The sequence below is a fragment of the Falco naumanni genome, chromosome Z (assembly GCF_017639655.2).
Source record: "Falco naumanni isolate bFalNau1 chromosome Z, bFalNau1.pat, whole genome shotgun sequence".
Classification (NCBI taxonomy): domain Eukaryota; kingdom Metazoa; phylum Chordata; class Aves; order Falconiformes; family Falconidae; genus Falco; species Falco naumanni.
This window is the reverse complement of record NC_054080.1, coordinates 69,318,179-69,339,397: the sequence shown is the minus strand read 5'-3', so window position 1 is coordinate 69,339,397 and position 21,219 is coordinate 69,318,179. Positions and strand designations below refer to the sequence as shown.

The window sequence follows — 21,219 nt, the reverse complement described above, 5'->3', positions numbered from 1 at the left end:
AAATTAAAATTTTAAGATAATATGCCTAAGTACAGATTTAGCTTTCATACTGGTTGTGTTAAAGGCTAAAAATGATTTTGTGTAATTCATCTATGACTTCTTTTGTTCAGATGGATGCTCATTCCCTGTTGAAAAAAGCCACTTAGTTCCTTATGTATTCAGTGTTAAGGTCTTGTCATCTTGACTTTGGCAAACAATAACAGTTACAAATTAAACTATCCAACTTAAATATAAGTGTACTGTAAAAATATTGCACTTCATTTCTTTTCCATTAAATTATTAAACAAATGATCAGAAACTGACAGTTCTGAATTAAATATTTAAATTAAATATTTAATCTAAACTCAAATATTTAGTTTAAATTCTACTGTGTAAAATTGAAGGTACTGGCAAAATCACCTTCTGGTTTATCTTTGTGGGCCACCTCAGATTTCCAAGCTCTGCTGACACGATGTTTTTCTTGTGTCTAGTTATTTCATGTATAAAGCCTAAATTAAAAATTTATACTGTTCATGAATTCACAGAATTAGAATTCTAATTTAGTTTGAAGACTATTTTATTTGGATATTGAGAATTATCATTAGCATTATAATTATTAATATTATTAAACGTATATTTACATTTGCTAATTAATAAAATTCCTGAAACTAAACCCACTTCTACCTTTTAGCATCACAGAGTAAGTTATTTTGCATTTTACCTTCTTAAAAATTCTCTTAGACTTATTTTAAAAATAATATTGTCTCAATAGCAAGAACTCTTTATTGCATAGTGTTTTCTGTATCAAATATTGTCAAACAAACAACACAATGCAGAACAAGAAATGATGCTGTATAATGGGAAATGTATCCTCAAAATGGCATACTAGTCTGTGTCAAAAGACATTTCATTTTTAGGAGCTCTTGCAGACAATACTTTTCGAAAAATGCTCTTTGAAAATACTGTTCACCTAAAAAGTATTTTACAAATGAGTTGGTATAGAGATCTGCTCCCTTAAAGCATTTAATTGTGTACTTGCCATTAAGAATGTGAATAATCACATTTCAGGGAGGCTACTTGTAATTAGTTTGTGAATTGGAGTATGAATCTGAGAGACTTAATTCACCACTACCTTGAATAAGGAGTAGCCATTTGCAGTATTTTTGCAAAATGCAAAACCGTGTGTCATATCATATTGTCCAGCTGTAAAGCACCGAGCAGTCAGGCACTTTAACAGCATTTTCTCTATTTATAATCAGTGTTATACTGCAAATCTTTAAAAGTAGTTTATCAAAAGGAAGTACATAGAATGTACCCAGAAAAAAAAAAAAGTGGCAAAATATAATCTAAAGTGACTCAACATTTCCCATGGTATTATTTTCCACTGCACTGGTCTAAAATATACTGACAGTTGGTGTTCTGAAAGGGGGAAAAGCTCCATAAATAATAGGTAGGTCAAAGAAGTTCTGTCTAATTGGTCTTCTACAAGCTGAAGCAAAAGACACAATTTATTAGAATTTCAAGTGTGGAAGCATAACTGTTAAAACAGTATTAAATAATTTAAGTGAAATAAATAATTTAAAAATCTAAAGTATTCCATGAACTATATGTTATAAAAAATAAACACAAAGAAAGAAAAGATGCCATAATATGTCTCTAAGATATATTCTAGGAAGATGGGGATGAGAATCTGATTTATATATGATTTTGCCAGATGAATTAAGGTATGCAGCACAGTGATATCTGCCTTTGAATAAGTAAAATAAACCAAGTAGTTGTCTCTTAGTACAAAGCAAGATGTAGACCATTACATTTTCATATTCATATTTACACACTACAACTCTCACATATACATGATAAAAAGACTTAAAAAATCATATGCCCTTCTTTATGTTCAACATACCTGAAGCTCATAGAAAAATTATTTTTAAGCAATTTGAGTTTTAGTTAGTCTACAAATTGATATATTAAATGACTAAGGGGCATGATACTGTTGGGATTCTCAATAGGGGAAAAAAAGAGAAAAAAACTATAGATAGGGGGAACTGCAGTGGACACATCACAGATTAAGTACCATGAATTATTACACACTTACCTACTGGAACCAGGAAATTCTCTCCAACTGCAAACACAATGAAATGTCCATGGGGGGCCCAGACCTAATCGATAAAAATATACCTACACTTCCTAATCACTCAGTTTGGGTTTCCCTAGCAGTATCAGATTCCTTCAGCTTTAACACAGTATCTGTTCAAAACAGAAAAAAGGGGTTAAATTTCATGGAACATACGTCTAGGCTGCTGAGTGAAGGAAAGCCTGTGTAAACACAGGTGGGAAAACAGATGGAGAAAGGAAAAGATAGCACAGAGATAAGTCTTATCCTATGCCCTTTTAGATGGAGAGGAATTTTGCCAGCGACTATAGCACGAGTAGGATGAGACCACAGTGCACATGTAACTGCAGATTCCTGAGGATATTCCCAGAAACCCTCATTTTAGTAAGTTTAGTAATACTGGTTGGGTAGTGCTGGATTTATTCCCTTCTTTTTCTCTTTGTAGGCACGTCAGCCTCACTCTCTAACACACCAGTTAAGCACAAACACAGTTCAGCACATGCTTTGCTGGATCAGGACTAGATGCCCTCTGACAGGGCTGGCAGCTGGAGGGGAACGGGAGATCATGGAACCACTCCCACTTATTAACGTGCTCTGCAGTAGCTTTGGGACAGCTTTAACTTTTATGTTTGTAGGGGTAACTATCTGAGGCAAGTTATAAAATGGCAAAAAGCTGCTTTTCTCCTTCATTCCCCAAGCAGGAGCTTGCAATCCGTCTTGAAGCGCATGTGAATGTCAGCAGACTGGGGCTGGGATTAGGGGTATGCGAGGAGCTGGAGCATCGCAAGGTATCAGGGAGGAAAAAGCCTTTCCAGAATGGAAGGAGAAATTGCAGAGCTTATTGTGATGCGGATAAAAAGGAGCCCTTAGAACCAGACCTGCGGCCAACTGAGTAAGAAGGAGGAACTTGTTGGAAAAGAAGTCTTTTACTAAAGCAAACTTCTCTTTAATTTATTACAGTCCTGCATGTTTGTGTTGTAATTAATCATGAGACATATTGAATCAACATATATAATATATAATATTATTATGGAGTGATTCTGATGACATTTACCCCAGCAAAAATCAGAATTCTCTCATAGCAGTGGTGTTATACCAGTTTACCCCAATATATATTGGTATAATATAAATTGGATTAGTATTAGGCTCATTAGACATGTTATTTCTGCTCTCTAAAGCCTCAGTAAATGATGAACTATGCCTCTCTATAAGCAAAATACATGCTTGTGCTTCAGCTGTAAAGCCTTCAAAATCTTTGCATTTTACCAATTTTATGTGTCTAGTAAAGAATTAATACACAACCTGTTCAGTAACTCCTCCTACCACAAGAAGCCTTTGAGTAATTTCTAATACAATCACCTGGTACTCCAGATTTTGTAGAATTGAAACGTGGCAATTTCCTCCCTACCATTTACTACTGGCAGTATAGCAACATATTAAAGAAAAGAAAGTGAAATATTCACTGAGACAGACAATAGAACTGCAGAGCTTTCATTCTCCACTGCTGTGTACTTAGCAAAGACTTTACATTTTCAGTATCGTAAACTGCAGATACTCAAAATCATGAACAAGATGACAAAAAATAAATAACTTAGCCTCCTTAACATCCTCAAAATACAATTGCTTACATTTTTCACCTGCCTCCTGATTCTTATTCTCCATCCCAAGAAGGCTGAATTGAAGTGTGTTCATCTCAAGCTTGCAGTTCACCTTAGCGGCAAACACACATGTAGTCAGGTTTTCCTTGGTGCTGTTCAAAAGGGATAGGTTTAAGTACCTTCTCACTCCTTTCCATCTTCTGAAGGCTTGTTCAGATGTTCTTTTGCCCCTTGCATTTAATTCCCTTTCCCATCAATCCCATGCCTGTGACATTCCCTTACACTTGCAGTTCCTCTGTCTTGTATTTCTTTGCACCACTCACAACCTGACTCCTACCCACACAGTCCTCTTTCTGTCAACCTCCATCATGCTCCCCATACTCTTCTGCTCTCCCCTATGGTTTTGTCCTACGTGTTAACCTAGCCCTGACCATCCATTCTCTCCTGACCGTCTTCATTCACATTTTAGTCTCCCTACAGAAGCAGCTAGGGGGAGAAGGTTGTAATTTCCATCGAAAGCAACCTTGTTTCCTCTTATATGAAAACCGTGCAGTCTCAGTGGGAAAAGTTTCTCTTTTATTTGTAAAGAGAAAAGACACATTTACTGCTTTGCTGAAAGTAGCAGCAATCACATTCCTAATAATAGGGAACTGGGAGACATTTTAGAAAACAGAGGGAACAAGTGAAGGAAGACATAAAAAATTCCATAGGTGTTTAGGAAAAATGAGTATTTCTGTATTTCCTCAAAACCAGCAAGATACTGTTCTGGAGAATCCAATTAAAGCATGTATAGAGTATTAAAATCCTGAAATTCTCCACTAGTATCTGTGGCTTACATCATTTCACTGATGTAGAAATGACCATATAACTGCACAATATAGTGAAAATTAGCTTCATGTATTCTTCATTGCCCACTTCCTGTCCCTTTTATAAAAAGTCACAGAAGCACATCATGTGAGGAAGGTATTGTAAGGTAAGGCAACAAAAGGTTAACTGCTTTCTTTAAATACTAGTAATAAGCAAAGGAAAAGGGATTGTCCTGAATCTTTATGAAACCATGCTTCCCTAGTCCACATCTGTTCAAGACACAATTTATGGCACTATCATCAAAACATTTCCTCTGTGGTCATTACTGAAAGGTTTGAAAGAATTTAACCTCAAATCACACTTTTTTTCTGAACATATTTATCATCTGATAATTAGGGGATGCTGGGTTTTGGCATATTGACTGCAGATCTGAGGGAATGTTGACTGGACAGCATTTTTCACGCACTCCCTTACACATTTTATGTATTCCAAGTTGAAGGGGGTGTGTGGGCTAGGGTAGGGGGTACATGGCCTAGGGAAAAGGATAGTACCAGAAATTATTTTCAAACTCCTACTAGCATTTGGAATAAATATGTAGGATGATAACATTCTTCAATCAGCAGTCTGAAAAAAAACTTATTGGGATGAAAATTAGCATTCTACACACTGCTGGGCTAAGTAATGCTCCTGCACAGTAAATTCAAGATTAGGTTTATGAACATACATGAAGGTTAAGGGATAGGATGCTCTTCCCACAGCAGTACCAATGAACAAGCCACAAGACATCTGTGCTTACTGTCTTGTACTTATTCCTTCCCTTCAGAAAGGAGAAACCAGTGAGCACAGACGAGGAAAGAGGGAAACCGTAATCAAGCCCAGACCTATGGAGAGCTCTCTAAATTCACCACTCTGCACCTCCTTCAAAAATCAACACAGAACATGAAGCAGAGGTGACGTGTGAGTCTGACTAATCTATTCTATTAATGGCTATCCATCCAGGAACATTCTTTTTGAAAAGTATTTGCAAGCAATTGCAAGGTTTATGTAGTTTAATGTGAGACTTACAACACCCAGATCCACAGGTAAGCCTGTTTTTTAATTAAGAACAAAATCAGATAAGAGAATTTAAATGCCCAACAGCATCTCAGTCTTCAAACCTTCAGATATTTCCTCTTTTTATTACTACAACTTTTGGTTTTCCAAGCTCTCACTCTCCCAACAGTCTTCATTTAAGACTCTCCCAACTGCTGGTGACTCTGGTTTTGTTCTTCTTAAATCTTGGGTTTCACATTAACCTCCAGTACCCCAAGAGCTCCACAGTGTCCTAAGTTTTCTACTAACAAAATGTTGTCAAAAACCAAATATTTTACATATTTTAAGTTTGATAAACATTTTCCAACTATAAGGCAGGATGTTTGTGAAACCCTCCATGAATTCTGGAGGTGAGCCTGCCTTTCCAGGGACTCCTCCCAAATCTCACCAGAGCCAGAGACCCTGGGAAACTCAGCTCAGGGACATACCTGACATCCAACAGTTAGCCTCTCTGAGCTGGGACTGGGAACTTCCAACTCATAAAACATTTAACAATTAAAAAAAGGATCTGATTAGGTGTGGCACACCCCTCCCACTTGTGTGTCCTTCCCCTGCTTGTGAAAGCACAGTGTTGATACTGATTTACTGTGTCAGACCTGGGATCTACGCAGTTGAAGTTATAAATTACAGCTTCTGAAATAGTATCTCCATCTCAGATTTTCCATGTTTCCATTAGGAAAAACAGAGGGGGTTTTAACCATTGGTTTTAGGATTTGAACCCAGCTTTATTATTCCAGCTTGTTTATCACTGTGCAACATTTCTTGTGTCTGCTTTGGTCAGGAAGCTTTACTCAGATCCTGATACACATTTCAGGGAAAAAGTGTCTCTCCAGACAGATGAGAATATTAAATATTTTTTTTTCTCCTTTGACAAACCAAACCTTTCAATTCACAACCTGATGTGCAGCTTGTTTACTCTCTTCTCAGCTGCGCTAAAATAAGTCTTTCTTCTCCAGGGTCTGAAACCCACTTCTGGGAATTCACAATGTTAAGTTGTATCTTGTTAAAACAGATCTCAATCACACCACTTTGTATCTTAGGGCACTTCGTTTCTTGGGTTCCTTCTCCCTGTGCACTTGTCCTTTCTCCCCTCTCCCTCTCCCTCTCCCTCTCCCTCTCCCCTCCCCTCCCCTCCCCTCCCCTCCCCTCCCCTCCCCTCCCCTCCCCTCCTCTCCCCTCCCCTCCCCTCCCCTCCCCTCCCCTCCTCTCCTCTCCTCTCCTCTCCTCTCCTCTCCTCTCCTCTCCTCTCCTCTCCTCTCCTCTCCTCTCCTCTCCTCTCCTCTCCTCTCCTCTCCTCTCCTCTCCTCTGCCACATCCCCAGCAGCTGTCAGGCCTTGGATGCATTTGTCCCCACTTTTGCACCCCTTGTCTCATCCCAGCTGCAGTTTGGATGAGCAAAACTGCTTTGGTATGCAGTGTAATAAGTTCTTGTGGTGTCTGGTTATTGCAAATAGCTTATTTTTTCTCTGCATTCCCACTAAGAAGGGTAGTGGAGGAACAGGATGAGCTAAGTAGTCATTTGCACTGCAACAGGCTGACAGTTATGTAAAATACTTTCATGCACAATCTCCTCTGATCCTCTGCTGGTTCAGAGGAGTATTATGGTCAGATTCTGCACGCAGACTCTTGCAAACTCATTTTCATAAACTGGGGCATTGCTAAGCATAAAGAAGACCAAGAGCAAGGTTGCTCTGTTTCTTCAGCCTCAGCATTTATCTTTTCTTTCTTCTTAATCTCCTGTCTTCAGCATCTATAGTTTTAAGCCCATGGGATAAGCACAAGACCTCTTTACTGAAGTGTTTCTACAAATACTGGTACAAATCACCTTGCAGAGGCTACTGCAGAGCGACAAGGTCTGCTGACCAGATTAGCAGGAGTTACTTTGGTGTAGTATTCCACAATGGGATTAGTTAAGTTACTCTATAGCCCAGACCAAACACTGAGACCAATTCACTTTTCTGAGTTTCCCACTTCTGTATACCAGCTAAACGGCACTGATTAGGCTTTCAATTGAATGTTTTCTGAAAGGCTTTTGACCCAGTTCTGGGATGATTCATGGGATTCAACAGAATATGAATACAATGACCAACTAACTGTAACTGTCATGGACAGCAGTGGTACACACAAATGTTCAATCAGCTTCTGGAAACCAGCCTTGCTACTACTCACAGAAGCAGACACTGATTCTATTGCACATTTACAGTCACAAGGAACAACGTTTTCATACTGATCAATTATTATATGCAAAACAAAGAGACGGCTTTCACCCAAACATAAATATGCAGATGCCTGCATCTAAATGGAAACCTATATTTCATTAGGATTACTGGATGAATTTAAGTTGGATCAAAATTAATGTCTGGTTTTTATTAATGTACATCTCTTAGAGAGGTATCTAGTCAGATAGGGAGTCAGTTTCTCATAGTATATACTGGAAGGATAAACATGTTTTCTGCTAAAATTCAGTGAAAAAGCACTAACAAGAGATTGAAATATTCATGAATACCAAAATATCCTATGTAAATAATGGTCTTTCATCCATTGCCTAATTTTGTAATTCTTACAGTAATTTTTACCTTTTGAGAACTACTTTACATTTATAACTCAAAAACTCTATCCCTTTTCAAAGAACATGAATCCTGTTTATTTCACCTTTAAAGAAGTATAAAATGACTTTGTAAATTGTTATATTTTTATTTAAACATCCTCTGTTAAATAGCAGTGCCTTTAATTCAAAATAACTTCAAAATCCAGGAAGGTCATTCTGCATCTTTAATAGCTATCATCAGAATAGTAAGCAGACGCTGAATGTCTTACTCAGAAAGATTTTATGCATTCTTCACTGCAGTTGGAACTGTCTAGACTCTCAGTAGACTTAGTCTGATGCCTCTATGTGTCTGATACCTGAACATACTTTGTTCTAGTGCATTCACTCCATGTTATCATTCATTTTTCCTACTCACCTCCAAAGTAAGAGCCATCTGTCAGCTTCAGCTCCTTGTTGGATTTGGTGATGACACCAGCAACACCATGCTGAATGAAATACATCTTTTTACCCACAGCCCCTTCTCGGATAATATAATCTCCAGGCTGGAACACCTCAAATCGCAATTTGCTTAGCATGGCAGTCACAAAATTTGGGTCTGCATTAGCAAAAAGAGGCATTGTAGCAACCAGCTTCCGACAGTTGAAGTTGACAATCTCCTAAATGGGAAGGAAACATAATGGTAAGAATGGTCAGCAAATATATACAATATGATGGGCATTGGAAAAAAGACTTTCTATTTTCTTCACGAAGATCTTTATGCTCATATTGGACTTTTTTTGTGTTTCTGTCTGTGATTAATCTTTTAATTACATTTTCCTCTGTTTCTAGTGAAGTGATTGAAACAACAGTGCCATCTGATTTGTATTTCTGACGTGAAAGGATGTCCTCTTCTGGCAATTTTTCACACGTTATTTGTTATTTCCCTAGGATTTTAAGGGGGAAAATATGACAGAAAGAAAAAAAATTAAATAGGAATTACACTTCCTGACAACAAGATTAGCTGTTGCAGCAACTGTATTAAGTGATAAAGTAAACAAGCACTGTGTTACACCAGTAACAACTTTTTGACCAGAGCAACTCCAGTGGTAATATAAATGTACATCACAGTTAGCTGCAGGGCTATCTGAAACCAACAAGAAAATTTCCTTCCCATAATTTAATTCATTTTATAAACACAGAGGCATAAATTCCTGCCCTTCAAAGAAATGCATATATAGTAGACCCTTATATACAGAAATCACTGCTATTTTCCTAAGACTGCTACAGACTTAAGGGTGTGTCCCACCAAGAATATTTCTATTTACAAAGCCAATCATTAGCACATCTACATGAAAGCATTAGTACCAAAAAACTATAAATGCCCTACTTGCTTTAAATAAAAAAAAAAAAAAGGAATTCTGAAAGAGTTTCAAGCTCAATCTTGCAAACCTTACCTTGTTTTAGGAAAATTAACTTGGTCAGTTGTCATACAGTTTTAACAGTGTATTAAAGAGCTGAGACTAAATAGTATTACACATGGAGAGGGGCTCAGGCAGATAGTAAATATCTATTGAGTTACCAACCTGAACATGACACGAAGAGCATATATAATCATCTGTATATAAATGCACAAAGAGCAAATAAAAAGAAAAATACAATCAGCAGTCACCTAACTGCTTTGTAAAACTAAATGTAATTTGTCAGTGGAGTATCCCTAGCATTTCTTACACTAATCCAAGGCTTTGTGATCGATGTAAAGGAGACATCCCACCTACCAGTGCTCTCACCCCCTTGACTGAGACCCATTCAAGGGTCTTCCCGCTGGAAGATGCTTTTTCAACCTGCCATACATCTGCTGTCTCATACATCTCATATATCCCATGCATCCAGTTCTCTGAGTAGCAAGCTCAGATATACTTGTCCACAGTTCAGACAAATTCCTTTCTTCTCCCACCCTCACCATGTATTCTGCTTGCAGACATGATGGGGAAGTTCAGCTAATTCCATGGTATAAAAAACAAAATCATAGTGAGTTCTTCAAATCAGTCTCCTTGCTTCTGTGAAGGAGGAGGGAATTTCCCTTTTAAGAGAAGTCATTGGCCATGGAGGCAATTAAGAAACAAGGGCAAGGTCAAAGAGCAAAGAAACAACTGCCCTTCCCCAAGAAATTATATTCTTTCAAAACAAAGACAGTAGAACTTGGAAAAATAATGTGAAACAAAATGTCTCACCAGGCACCTGGGAAGATGAAACCTCTCCAGCAATATCTTATTTTCCAATAAAGAAAGAAAAAACAGGTCAAAATTACTTCTAGTGTTACTCCTAGGATGGACTTATGATACCTTCTGACAATATTGCAGGAAAGTGTCATTATAGAATGGCCAGGTGAAAACAGAATAATGTCCCTAAGCAATAATGAACACTGATCCTTAACAAAGGGCAGTACAGTGATTCTCTTTAATCCTGGTCTCAATAGCATCACATCTATATACTTATAAAAACACTATATAAGCCTTTTTACCCTTTGGAAAGGGCCAATGAGATACCAATATATATATATCATTTTATATAATTATAATTTAATAAAGATTTAATACCAGAATTATTGGGTTAAAGATAAGAATGAATGAATAGTAAGATGCTACATCTTTGAAGTCAATCAGTGAACTCAGTTGAATTCAGTGGGGATATAATTCCACCAAGAACAACTTATCTGAGAACTGTTTTAAGTAATGGAAGCAGAACAACAATCCTCTTTCAGCACAGCACTTTTCACTGCAGTGCCTCACCCTCTCTGATTGCCACAACTTCCCCTTCTTATGAGTATTTTGGTGTGCCTCAAACACTGCATTATGCATGGACTACATGGCTAAGCATGAATGGGCCAGATTAACACAGGAAGAGACAGATCTGAGATCAAGAGCAGACTTCTTAATGGTTGTATGAAACTGGAAAGGTACAGGAATGCATGGCAGGAATGGAACCAAAAAAGATGTGAGGAAAAGAGCACCAAGATTTGTAATGACTAGGAAATTCCTACTTACAGAAAGGACGAGCAGTCTGCTGACTGCTATGACTCCCACCCAGTGCAGGCAAAGACATGGATGCTACCAGTGTGACACTATGGGATGATACTATCTACACACATGACATCAGAATCAGACCTTTAAAAAAAGCCACAAACTAGTCTTGCTTGTAAAAAGCACATGAAAAAAATGATGCAAGATGTGTGCTATTTGCCTGAAGCCAAAAATTATCTCAAGCAATATCACTGCAAGGTGTGAACTACCTGGTAGGTGTCATTGGGACTCAAGATCAGTGAATGCTGCTGAGTCATTAAATCAAGAGGAGTAATCCCAGGGTACCCCTTCAAGTATATTTTGCATGAAGGAATAAATATCATAAAGAGATTTCAGTTGACTGTCTTTCTGAAGGATGAGGAAAAGTCTGTTTTCTTCTTGTCTAAACACTCCATTTCTCAGTAAAGTTTCAGCCTCCACCTGCCTCCCAAGGGAAAGTTACTCTCTGCTCACACTGCTCATAGTATGGTGACACTATGTGAGCAGTTCCAGACTGCATCCTGTATGAAACCACTTTACTGTGGTCTTGGCTAATGTGGGAAATATGGCAATAACTGTTGCTTGTCTTGCCTTGCTCAGGGACTTTTCACTAGACTAGCTGTTTGTTTTCCATTTCTGAAAGTGAATAGCTTGTCTTGCATGCCTAGGAGGCAGAGAAAGAAAATTAGTAAAGAAAGCAAAAATTGACTGGAAATTATATAGAAGCTGGTGGGGAAGCACAAAAAAGGCTATGAGAGTGGAAAGTTCAACTCCAGTCATGATGAGGAAGAAAGTAAAACAGACTTAGGTGGAATACTATTAAGAAAGAGAGAATGGGAGGAAAACAAAAAGAAGGAACACAAAGACCTAGAAGAGAGGGGGAAAAAGGCAGGAAGATTGACTTTAAAAAACAGATTGAGAAGCTGAAGTTCCTGAAAAAGTGAGAGCACAGGAGCACAAAACCTGGAGAAAAGGTGTCTCAAGTGAAAGCTGAGAAGTAGAGCAGATGAAGTAAACAAAAGGGAAGCTAGATAAAAAACAGAGAAGTGATCAGTAATGTATCTTAATAGCATCATAGGACAGCACGTTATAGACAGAAGGGAGAACTCGGACCTGCATGACCCCTCTGTGCAGAGCCAGTCCAGCCCAACAAGAAAGGAATTCACATTCTCTTGGGAATCCCAAGAAACCATACCCTTGTCCCAGGATTTTCACCCTTGGAACCTCATGTCCTCTTACGGCTCCATCTTCTGCCCACCTTTCTACATCAATATGTAATCTATATCTGGATATACCTGTGTAAACACACATTACCTGCTCAGCCTAAGTTGCCTACTGAAGGTACCAACATAGCTACAAAACCACACTGCTGTGGAAATTTCAGCCATTATATCCTAATAATGGATTAATTTTGCTGATTATTTTCTGTGAAATTTTATGATAAAGTACAAACCTTTCTTATTTAAGATGTTAAAAGGTTGAAAATTAATGAGGGAGAAAGAAATGTGTCATTTTTAAGTGCTTTGGTTTTCTTTAAAGTGTTCTTTTATATAAACATGAGATCATTCAGAGCAAGTAAAACACATTTCCCTAAGTCTTTATCACAGGCAGTGCTGAAATTTCATTCTTGTATATTACTTCAAGTATCATCTTGGAGAGAAAGAAACAGTAAACATTATGAACCTGTTTTATGTAACTCAGAAAGTTCTAGAGGAAATAGTTCCATTTTTAAAAAGAAAAGTAACAAACAAACTGCCAAATTAAAAGTTCACATTTTTTGCAGAGAAAAGAGTTAATTCTTTAGAGCCAGACTGGAGCCAGATTATGCTGCCCAATATGATATCTTAATTAAATGAAATAATAATTATTTTGTCTCACCTCTAAATGAAGAGAATACCAGTGAAGCCTGAGGAAAGGATTAGGAGTCTATTGTATAGCTGAAACGGTTAAAAGCAAGAGTGATTCAGACCTATACAGAGCAAGCACTGATCTAGTTCAAATATTGGTCTCTGTTACACAAGTACTAAGTCAGAGGTGCAATGGTCTGCTTTATACGAGATTGGTTAGGTAATTAACTGGCTTATGGTCATTTATAGTGTACTGGGTTTATTACTCGTCTTGGCGTTCCTGGCTTTTTTTCAAACTGATGTTAAAGTATCAGATATTATCATTTTGCGGAGGTTCAATATTTCTGGATGACTGCTCCAATGCATCTCAAGATGTCACAATTACAGAGGCAGCTGCAAGGCTGTCCTAGCTGTGCCCAGGGCATGGTGGTGGCCAGCTTCTCTGATGGCATCTGTAAGAGTTTTCAGGACCTTTTCTCAAGGAGATTTTTAGATAGAAGCAGTGCTATTAGACTGATAGGAAAAAACCTGGTGCTACAAAAAAAAGCAGACAAAATTCTTGAAAGATCTGTATGCCTGAAAGGTTCTTTTCTTTTTCTCACTAAACTGACTGAGCTAATAAAAGGTATTACTTCCACCTGCAGACTATGTCCTTCTTACATGTAGGCCACCCAAGTCTGTTTATGACTACATCAAAAAGCAGCTTAGTTTCACTTCTACTTTCTATTGTAAAAATCTAGTGCATCACTTTGACAATGCACATTGTTTTTAAATGAGTGTCCCTCCTTTACACTCTGCTTTCAAGGATGAGAAACTTAATCAGCCTTAATTTCCTGGCCACTGAAAGGAATAAATCTCTTTATTGAGAAAGCTATTTTTCCTCTTAGAAATAACTCATAGAAGAAGTACTGAGCAAGTGATTAAGACAGAACTGTAGGGAAAAGCATCATATTTAGGGACTTGGGGCTGTATGAGTAGTCTAAATATATTTAAACCAGGTTTTAAGGAGAATATTATGTATGTGTTCATGATTTCCTGTAATTTTTTAACCAACTGGTCAATTACAGTCAACTTTGGCAGAAAGGAGACATCTCACTGATATTAAGTTCTCACAGGTTTTATGACAGCAGGCAATCAGGAGGACTAGGATTAGTACCCTACTGAGAGAATGACTACATCATTAGCTCACAACTTGTTAAAAGCCAGAAAATCTACATGTGGCAACAGGATGCATTATTCTTCATTTCTGGTGCACCTGAAATTGTTCAAATTGCTTTGACACAATCTGTTTAATCATCTATACAGAATGTATGCCTAAAAAAAAAAAAAAAAAAAAAAAAAACAACACCAAAACTGCTCAGAGGTTTTCATGTAAGTAATAACAATTATGCACGTTTTTCTCCTTGAATGGGATGTCTATGATTTCCCATATTTCAATTGCATTGATCAAATTTAGCATAGACACTCTGCTTAAGTTTTATTTACAAACAGGGTAATTCTTGGACACCATCATTTCTGTCTAAAGCTGCATTAAGAAACAATTCTTCTTTTCTTCAGGACTCTGATATTTTGCCATTCTCTTAACATAGCTAGATATTGCATATGTGTGTGTTTTACAAAACCTCACTGCCTAGCCCCTTCAGCTATGTATTTTAAAGCCCAAGAATGCTCTGTCTGAGGTAGCTTATGTGTTTGACTACAGACAAAGCACAGAACATGAAAAAAACTGATCTCTAAGGCAAAGATAATCTACATGCTTTCAGTTGCCTTGAAAACCAGTGGCCAGCCTGTGTATTTACATTTTCAAAGCCCTCTGGTCCCCAAGACCTCCAGCATACCTTCATACAGGTTGCCCAGATGCACAAATTTTTCCAACCAGCTATGAGATAAGCTTAGGCAAGCAAAAGGAAGGCAGGCATAAAAAAGTTTTCCAGCCAAATGATGAATGAAATACCCTGGTTGGATTCTATCAGGACTGAGTTGAAGCAGGTTTGGGTTTTATTTTTATTTTCCTGCCTAGCTCTCTTCAACTCAGTTCGAGGCAAGTCAGCCTTAAAGAGAGCTTATGGTAGCTAATATTGCTGTGTCCTAAGAGAAAGCAATCTTTTATGCGTTTGAAAGCTAAAGGGATATAGATTTGACCAATTATATTTTCTTGGCTTCATTGATTAAGTGTTGGCTGGCCTTCTGCATACTTTTCTATCATTCTCTACTTGATTAGAATTTTCTATTCAACTCCTTATATGCATTTTTTATGCTTCAGAATTATTATTGCATTAAATTCAAATGCAGACAGGATAATCCTTTTGAGGATAGATGGTTCAACCAAACTTCCAATAAAGTCAGTCTGATGAAGGAGATCCATCTTTTTCCCAGCTTGTTAATTGATTTAATGGAGCTTAAGGGAGAGCAGTTCTGTGCATCTCATGCTTCTCTTCTCTTCTCTGGATATTCCATTATATTTAGAAGATTAAAAAAGAGCAAAAGAATACAGAAATGAAAGAAAAAAGACATTAACTATCCACCCTTTCATTCACCCAACTGTCCATTCATTCCTTAACTGGGCAATTTTAAAAAGGAATTTAGCTTTTATCTTCTTTAATGTTCTGAATATTCTGCGCCTCTTAAGTTTCGTTTCCAGCTGGGAAGAGGATGAGAGGCATCAAAATGAGAACAGTGATACAGGCAATGTTTTTAGGCAGTCTCTGATTGTGAGATACACACTATAATTTCAAAATCCTGAGAAGTCCTAATAATCCAGATAAGTACATAAAGTTTGGGCCAGTTGACCAATCTCCACTTCCTGCAGGTTTTACCTTCTGAACAGTGCTGCTGAACAATATTCCTGAATGCTTTTAGAAAACACACCAAGTTTATTATAGAAGGTGACATGGAATTAGTGCTGCACAAAATAGCAACTGCTGTAGCGACTGTTCCCTTCCATGAACTGAATAAAAAACCTGCAATTTGAAAATGTATTTAAGAATCACTGTTTCAATTTTCTGTCCCTGAATAACCAAATATCTTCATTCCCATTTGTATGTGTGCATCTGTTTGTGTGTTATATTCACTAATACTGTAGTATTTACTAAAATATCTTGGGTAGGAGACACTTAAGGCTGAAATCTTCATTTAGTAAGACATTTTAAATATTGAAGTTATCCCATTATGCCAATAAGACTGCAGATTTAACACATGTATTGTCAAATTGTGGCAGAAAGGTGAATCCTGGGACATGTGAAGTTTATAAAATCCTACTGGTATCCATACCTTAACCTTTTGCTAATACATGGAAGCATGGCATGAATTTGTCATCAGGTTTGTTACACAAATAAATGAAGCACAACTCATGTTTTTCTAAAATAGTGATTAACAGAAAAAAAGTTGTTTTTTGCTAATAATTACAAAACTGTCTAGTCTGCTTGCTCACAGGTAAGTATGTGCTGTAGCATTGATTTTCCACTGTCTTTGGAGCTTCCAGTCACCTCCTTTATCTGGTAATCTGATTCTGGAAACTGTATTCATTCTTGTGCATTTGTACTGAAACACTGGTGATACCACTTGCTAACACCAATCAGTCTGTGGTTGACCTTGTATGTGATCTGTGTGGCAGCTACTATTTTTTTCTACTATATTATTAAAAATAAAAAAAGCGCAAATGCTACTTACAGCTTTTCTGAATGAAGTGTGTTTCTTACATTCACCAAAGTCAGTGAGATTGCATCTCACTGCCAGAAAAAAAAATGTTTTTGTTTCAGGGAGGTGCTGAAATGAGCGCTCCTGTTCTCAGAACAGTGCTTAATTCACCTGATTGCAAGGGAGAGTACTTGTGCATGACAGAAAGAAAAAAAGGAAGAGACAGTGGAGTTTCACAAAGGGAGCCTGAGTTATACTTACATTTGTGTGACTTATTAGGTAAAATTTATTGATTTGGGTCCTTTTTTGAGTAAAATATGTCAGCCAGAATGCAGAACACCATGTGATGCCTGAACAATAGTTTCTCTCACCGAAGAAAGGGAAGGCCATGAAAAGAATATCATGTGGATGAAAGCAGGGAGGAAAAAATCTGTGTTTGAAGCTAGTAGGGGGCTGTCTGGGGGTTAAAAAATGTACTGAAGCAAAGAACTAGGTGGCAGGGGGGAAAAAAACCCCAAACACACCTTAGGAGAAATAAGCTAAGGCTTGGATAAAAATTTTTGTGTTGACTTACTTCTGACTTGTAGTTTGATCAAGATCAGAAACTCAAGCTAGGAATGGTTCCATGGAGATTTTATTGTGAGCTCTGCAACAGGCAATACATTTCTTCTGCCATCCCACCCCACCCTCTTTGTTGCCTCCTTCCCACTCCCGTTCCCTGTGGGCTTCAACCCAAATGGCCAAAACAACTGAGTCAGTGAGGAGGTAGTTCTCAAGAGAATGTGCTTTACCTACACCCTGTGTGTACGGTTTAGCTGACAGAGTCACAACAACCAGGAAAACAGCTATTTACAAATCAGTGGTGATTTGTTCAGAGTTATTTTAAAGCTCTCTAAGAGCTCTGTATCAGAAATACTTTTATCTTGTTAACTGCTAGGTCAACACTTACTTCCTATTATGAATTACAAGCCTTCTGGTTCAAAGCCTCTCTCTATAAAATTATTAAGTAGCTTAAATTAAATCTTACTGATTATACTGGATAAATCCCAGTTAGCTAAGCTTGAAATATCCACACTGAAATTATATTTACAGTTTTTAAGTACATTTTAGTTTGCATCTAATTTGACTTGTAACTATTCAATGAAGGCCTACTCTATATTATGGTACAGGAGAAACAGTAAATTCCTAACTAGCTAACACAAAAAATCTAAACAATGCTGCACTATGTATAATATGCATCTTAGAGTGGAGAAAAAGAGTTTTTGTAAACAATTACAAGTTTTATTTCTTATAACAATGACAAGATTTCTTAGAAAAATGTACAACAGGACCTTAAATGCCTCTGTATGTATGTACTAAAATATTTACAATGTCAGCTATAGATCTACACATCTATATATAGCAGAAGTATATAAAAGGAAAGATAAGGAGGATGCACAATCCCTTTCTAATTCTGAATCAGCCTGTGTCACTGCTTTACTGTGTGAACTGGGACAAGCTAATTATGAGAGCATTTGAATTTGCCTTCTAAAGGAGGCTACTGAAAAGGGTGCTGCAGTGGGGTCAGGTGCAGGGGCTCAATGATGTTATGTTGTGAGTAGCTACTTGCAACATGAGTGCAGGGAGCTTGTGACCCACATTCAGGCCGCTGTGCCAGAGTGCAAGCCTGCAGAAGTAGAAAAATACTGAAAGTGCTGATTCTAGAGCCCAGTTTTACAGTGAAACATGAGGATAATGTTCAGTTTTAAGGATGAGAAATGGAGAGCTGGCTCCAGAACAGGTATCATCTGATGGTGAAAACAAAGATGAAGTCTCTGGAAATAACTTTGTAAAGCAACAGCCGGACAGCCCTGAAAATAGCATTTACTTGAGAATGCCATTTTGGCTAATATTGGTAGCTGCAGGGGAAAGACATGCATAAATGGCATGCGAGGTGTAGAGTGGAAGAAATTCTGATTAGTGCAAGTAGGCATGGTGACAGCAAGAACAGCCCCGACAGCAGATCATGTGGAGGATGAAGAGAAGGCAAACTGGCAAACTGGCAGGTATAGACTAGTGAACATGGATTAGCAATAACAGCTAGAGTAAATGTATCAGGCTCTTTAAATATCCAGTAGGCAGACACACTTAACAATGGCATGGTATCAGAGTAACAAAGAGTCACATAACAACTAGGAACTAGATCGTGCTCAACGCTTGACAGATCAAGGATGCATAGGCCACCCACAGCATCTGTACTTTCTGAAAATCTTTTGTTCTAGGGAGCACGGAGTGGAAATGGCTGTGTAAATAATACATAAGAGGCCAGGGAAGATACCTGTAGCCTTCCGTCATCTACATTTAGTAATTATGCTGTGCTTGCCCAATGCATTCAGTCACTAAGTAAGGCCTTAAATATTTGTGCTTATGCTTTCCCTCCAGGAACAGATACGCACTAAAAGCAAGGGGACCTGATGACACAAGGCACACAGGAACTGCCATTAGCATCTGTGCATGAGACCTGGCAGCCACAGGATGCAGGTGCATAGGCAGTGCCACGTTCCTTACATCAGTTAAATATTCCTTTTCAAAACAATTTCAGTTCATCTGCTTGCCCAAAGTTTTAAATTTATTTAGCCATTAATAGGATTTAAGTATAATTATATTAATCCCTTCTGGAATTAAATATAGACTGAGATTTTTTTCCGTAAGAAATATGTTCCTATAATTTATTCATAAAGATTTTCAAATGATCTTAATACTATATCTTAATCTCTACGTTTACGAATAAATATATCTATATTGATTTTATATCATAGGAGAGCCCTTAAAACCCTTCTCATTATAGTTAATTTTAAGGTAATATATTGTAGACATAGACTGGTGGCATAGGAAGTATGTGTTGAGATATACAGTGAGAAACATAAAGTCCATACTGGACTACATAATGGAATGCATGTACTTAGTATTGTGCAAAGATATCAACAGAGTATTCTCACACGTATATCCTGGATACATGTCGTTGCATGTGTATGCCTGAAAGCATGAGTATATATGCATATATATGCTCTCCCACACACATATTGACATGTTTACATGGACATATCTATACATTCCCAAATGTACATATTTGTATACATAATGTAAAAAAATCAAAGTTTAACTAATTAATGTGTCCCATTAAGAGCATGTGCTTGTGAAGTTATAATCTACAAGCAAAAAGGTGAGAGGTAAGAAGATTCTGCTCCCAGTCCCAATTATATTCTTTGGAAATGAAATGTCCTCATGTTCTATATTTTGCAAGGACACATGATCTGTATCTATTTTCAGTGAACATCTCACATGGGGGCCTAAAAACAGGCCAGTCATGAACTTCAAATAACGTCTCAGGCAGGGTATTAACCTTTTTCTCACATTCTAAGTTTGTCCCATTGCTGTATCAACATTATGAAGAATATATATGGTGTTAAGAGAATGACAGAGCAAGCTACAGACACCTCCAGTTCTGCTTCTCTACATATGTCATTGCCTCTTATTTCCTTTCAAGGTACGTTATATATTACGCTGCCCACATATAACAGTGACAGCATCTGTCTTCCTCTCAGTAGTAAATCTATTTTGTGCCAGATGCTAAAAAGCATGAACTGTTTAATTTTCAACCTCAGCTGATGGGAGACTTTCTACACTTGGTGTAATGTGGATGATTACAAGATCTCTTATACTCATTAATACATAACTGCTTATACAATGTGTGGCAATAAGTGGTACAATGATTGGATAGATTTTTGTTTTGGGGACTGTGGATGTCTGTACTAGCCACTGTATTTCCCAGATAACCTGTTATGACTCCCATAGCATAATGTTTTCATGAGGTATATTTTTTCAAATTATTCTCAGTAGTTCTATACTTTCTTACGTTTTTAAAAGACACAGACCCATCTTCATTTCCTGATTTTCAATTTAGTAGAAGAAAAAATGCCTCAGTATGAAATAAACTTATTTTTAATACACGTAAGTGACTTTTATGAAATCACAGAGATAAATTATAGTTTTCAGTTGCACAGTTAACTAATGACTGTAATCCAGGCTAAAATGAAAACTGTTAATTACAAAGAATGTGGCTTTTCTTTAAAATATATATAAGCGCACAGGTATTTATTTTATCCACAAAAATATTTAGCCTTCTAGTAAGGCACCATAAAACTTACAGCTGTATGTGCTTTAGGGCACATTGTTAGTATTCTCTTAACCAGCTACAGAGTTTTCACTTTTCACAAATGAAGGGAAAGAAAAATTCATTTATTCAGAAGGAAATTAACAAACAAAGACTCCACAGATCAAGATGGGAGATTAAAATCCTCTTAGGGGAACTCCTTGCCAGTCAGTGCTCAATTCCTACCAAGGCTGGCTTAGTTAGGATCCAGTGCTACCGCTGAGTGGGACTGTGTAAGGTATCATGAAAGAGATGGAAACAACAGATAAAAAGCATTGCCTTGAACTCATCCCAGGCACTACCAGGAAGTCTGCACCTGTACCCACAGTGTCAAACTCCACATTTTGCACGAGCTTTTAAATCCACTCA

General features: G+C 37.5%; 1 protein-coding gene across 1 annotated transcript in view; it reads right to left on the bottom strand.

Annotated features, from left to right (window-relative positions):
- Positions 1 to 21,219, bottom strand: part of HCN1 (hyperpolarization activated cyclic nucleotide gated potassium channel 1) — a 199,316-nt gene that overhangs the window by 14,149 nt on the left and 163,948 nt on the right. The window contains exon 6 of the mRNA XM_040580815.1: positions 8,553 to 8,793. Within this exon, the coding sequence (XP_040436749.1) occupies positions 8,553 to 8,793 (241 nt within the window). The remainder of the gene's footprint in view (positions 1 to 8,552; positions 8,794 to 21,219) is intronic.